This window comes from Nuphar pumila, chromosome 10 (assembly GCF_984573655.1).
Source record: "Nuphar pumila chromosome 10, dmNupPumi1.hap1.1, whole genome shotgun sequence".
NCBI lineage: Eukaryota > Viridiplantae > Streptophyta > Magnoliopsida > Nymphaeales > Nymphaeaceae > Nuphar > Nuphar pumila.
Window position 1 is genome coordinate 81,337,221 of NC_143258.1, and position 3,420 is coordinate 81,340,640.

Consider the following 3,420-nt stretch of genomic DNA (forward strand, 5'->3'; position numbering starts at 1 on the left):
CACTGCCTATGGGGTTTTTGAAGGTTTTTTTTTTATGTTTTTCTTGAATTTGACCATATACATGTTTGATTTTATAGGAATAGAATCTTGCATCATTCGATTCCGATGCACAGGTAGGATTTTATAAGGTTTGAAAATTGATGGTGTAAATTTTTTATAAATTACATAAATATTCAAGGCTTAAAAAATCATAACTTTTATCAATAAAAACTCGATACAAGTTTCGTTTCCTAGCAAAGCGACCATGCCGGATGCATCTGCATCAGATTTGGGAAAACAACTCGTAATCCCCCCTTCGCTCACTGTAAGCTGTCGTGGGTTATTCCCTTCTTTTCTCTCTCGATGTCTCTCTTTAGATATATACGGAGGAAATATTTGTCTATTTGAGTTGAATTGTTGTGACAGTACTACCCCGCAGAAATAATATATTGTTATATTTGAAATACCGATAACGTGCAGGTCTAGTCATCAAAAGCAAGCACGCTCAGTCTTAGCTTTTAATATAAAACTAATTCAGAGAGAAATGGAAGGCCATCTTTGCATTTTTCAACTTGAACGAAGTTGTTACCATAAAAATATAAAAAAGAAAGGTGGTAACCCTAATATGTAGAGGGATTTCAAACATTGCGATCATATCAAATATTGGTGCAAGTTATATGAGAAAGCAAGTTGTTCCTGTCTATGAAATCCAAAGCAGAAGCACCTTGTTTGCCTCTTTGAAGTAAAGTTCTCATGATGGGTTCCATGGCCCTCAAAGGAGTACTCATCTTAGTTTTCTGCATCCTTATCTCAGCATCCCTCGTTCCTCCATCCTATGCAGGTGAGTTATCTAAAGCTTGTCATGCTATATATGATCAGTAAATGGCATGTATTCCACAGATTCATGTAATGCAATTCCTATATTATAATTCAGGTGAGTTGTCTAAAGCTTGTCATACCTTTGGTCTGTACATAGGATCTTGTAAAGTTCATGAATCGCAAGATTTAGACTAATTTATAGGTTCAAACATTTCTATTAGAAGTAGAACTTTGAAATTGATGAATTCATCAATACGTCATGCCAATTTCATCCTTAATACCGAAGGCACTGTTTTCATTTTCCGGCGCCACCAACAAAAAATGCACTTGCCGTTCTTTATTTTGCAAGAAAAATTACTGTTTCTAATGTTTTGATTGCAGAAATGTGCATCTTCATCCCCACTTTCTGCTTTTACCAATAATATGAACGTGAATATTTTCTTTGTTTCTTCTGATTTCTTTGAGGATGCTAATTGGATTTTTTACCAACATTGACTCTATTTGTAGCTGTTGAAGGTCTTTATTTGATTATGAAATTTATAATATTGCTGTTCTTATCATCTGCTGTTGCCGACTTATGATTTTGAACTGTTCTAATTTCTTATGAATATCTTGAGGATGGTAATTGGATTTGTCAACAAATCCTTTCAATTTGCTGTAATTTTTTTCATTAGAATAAAAAGTTGCTTGAAATATATAATCCTCATTGGGTATATCTCATGGCAAAATATTTCCATTTCCAATTTTATCTGAGTTGATGAAATATGGAGTGATAACAAATTTGCTTTTGTATTATTGTCTGATAAAGATGTTTTTGTAGGTGGACGACTGAAGTTCATGAATGAGTTGGCCATAAAGCATGTAGAAGTGGCAGAGGTACATATCCCTTAAAGAATATTCATTGGCACATATGCTCACATATAAGCAAGATGCAATTTTCGATTTTCTCTTCAAAAATTAAACCATATTTAACGAAAAACAAACTCCTCTACGTACCAACTTCTAATTATGCGAATTGTTATTAGTAGAAAGTGATAAGATGTAACTTAGAGAGAGTTAACATGAGAACCTTACATATAAATTTCTTTAAAAAGAAAAGCATATTACATACACATGCATGATATTACAAATTTACCTTCTTTAAAAAAAATGATAATAAAATTTTCCAAGATTATTGTACATAAGTGGGAGCAAAGAGCAATGTTGTGTGGTTGATGACTCTCTTGCATTTCCAATTTATAACTTTCTAGATTCATTTCTTGTTCTTTTACTCTCTTTGGTTTAACTTTTCAATTGCTTATTTTTCTTATGTTAGCTAAAAAGCAGTATACTTGGCATGTAGGAAGTACCCTCGTGGGTATCCCACCAGGATGGAAGCAATGGTGTGCACCCAAGAATCCTGAGAGTAAATACAAAGGACTATTACAGTTATGATCCTGCACCAGCCCTAGAGAAGCCTCCCTTCAAGCTCATACCTAACTAGTGAGGAAGGTCATTGGCTTGGCAATCATCAGGAATGCTAAAAAGGTCAAGCTGGCGCTCAAACACGTACATACATATATATGGATATATACATACTAAGTTTTTGACAATAGTCTCACTACATGGGACATAAGTTTGCTCTAAATAAATGCATTTTCCTCTCTATGATTAGACTCACATGTGATGCATGTGAAATGACATGCAGCATCCATGCCTGGATGCTCACAATATTGCATTATATATATATATATATATATATATAGAGAGAGAGAGAGAGAGAGAGAGAGAGAGAGCACGTATGTCTAGCATGTATATAGTACAGTATCCAGATAAGTCGACCATGCTTTGATATACATAGACCTGTTGTAATGCATAAGCGAAAGCAAAAGGGACGCATGCGAAGAATCTATGTAATTTCTACTTGTTAAAGAGCATCTGCTAATGCTTTATACAACTTTATTCTCCCTTACTATTTGACGTGACATGCAAGTCTCTCTCTCTCTCTCTCTCTCTCTCTCTAGCATGTTGCATGCTCGCTGTATGGAATTACCAAAACCATAAAGACCATCTTTCCAAAAAATAAAAACACAAATAATATTTTGATTGACAAGAATCCAATATGAATAAATATCCAATCTTAGTGAACTTACATATATAGGGTTAATCTAATATTAAACTACTTGTGCTTAGTATTAGATGGATTCAACGTTATAAAAATGACTAAAACACTTATATACAGAGAGAGAGACACACTCGCTCTTTTATCAGATTGAACCTGATTATATGTTATCAGATTGATTCATCAAAGTGCATACGAGTCAGATAACTGACTCATATATAGCCATAGGTATTCAATGTTTTCATCTTCTTCACTTTTGTCAGAGCTTGTCAAAAATTAAGAGAAAATTCCATTTAGGGGATAATCTTTTGACCTTAATTCCAAAAATAAGACTCATGTTCCTGAATTTCCTGATATGAACCACAGGTTTCCTGCAAAATTACCAAATAGAAGTTTGTATGGCAATTGAGGTTGTAGCTATAAATAGGAAAGAATAGAGAAATGGGTTTTGTTTTTTCTTTTCTTTTTTATTGGCAAGATGGGGTTTGGCAAACCCCCCTACTAGCTACATCTAAGAATAA

The 3,420-nt window shown here is 33.9% G+C and overlaps 1 protein-coding gene across 1 annotated transcript; it reads left to right on the plus strand.

Annotated features, from left to right (window-relative positions):
* The first annotated feature begins 579 nt into the window (after positions 1 to 579).
* On the plus strand, positions 580 to 2,508 carry LOC149827021 (protein CASPARIAN STRIP INTEGRITY FACTOR 1-like). Its single transcript, XM_090020202.1, has 3 exons — positions 580 to 820; positions 1,619 to 1,674; positions 2,141 to 2,508. The coding sequence occupies exons 1-3, from the start codon at positions 733 to 735 to the stop codon at positions 2,279 to 2,281; spliced, it is 285 nt and encodes a 94-aa protein (XP_089876328.1). The 5' UTR covers positions 580 to 732; the 3' UTR covers positions 2,282 to 2,508.
* Positions 2,509 to 3,420: the final 912 nt, after the last annotated feature.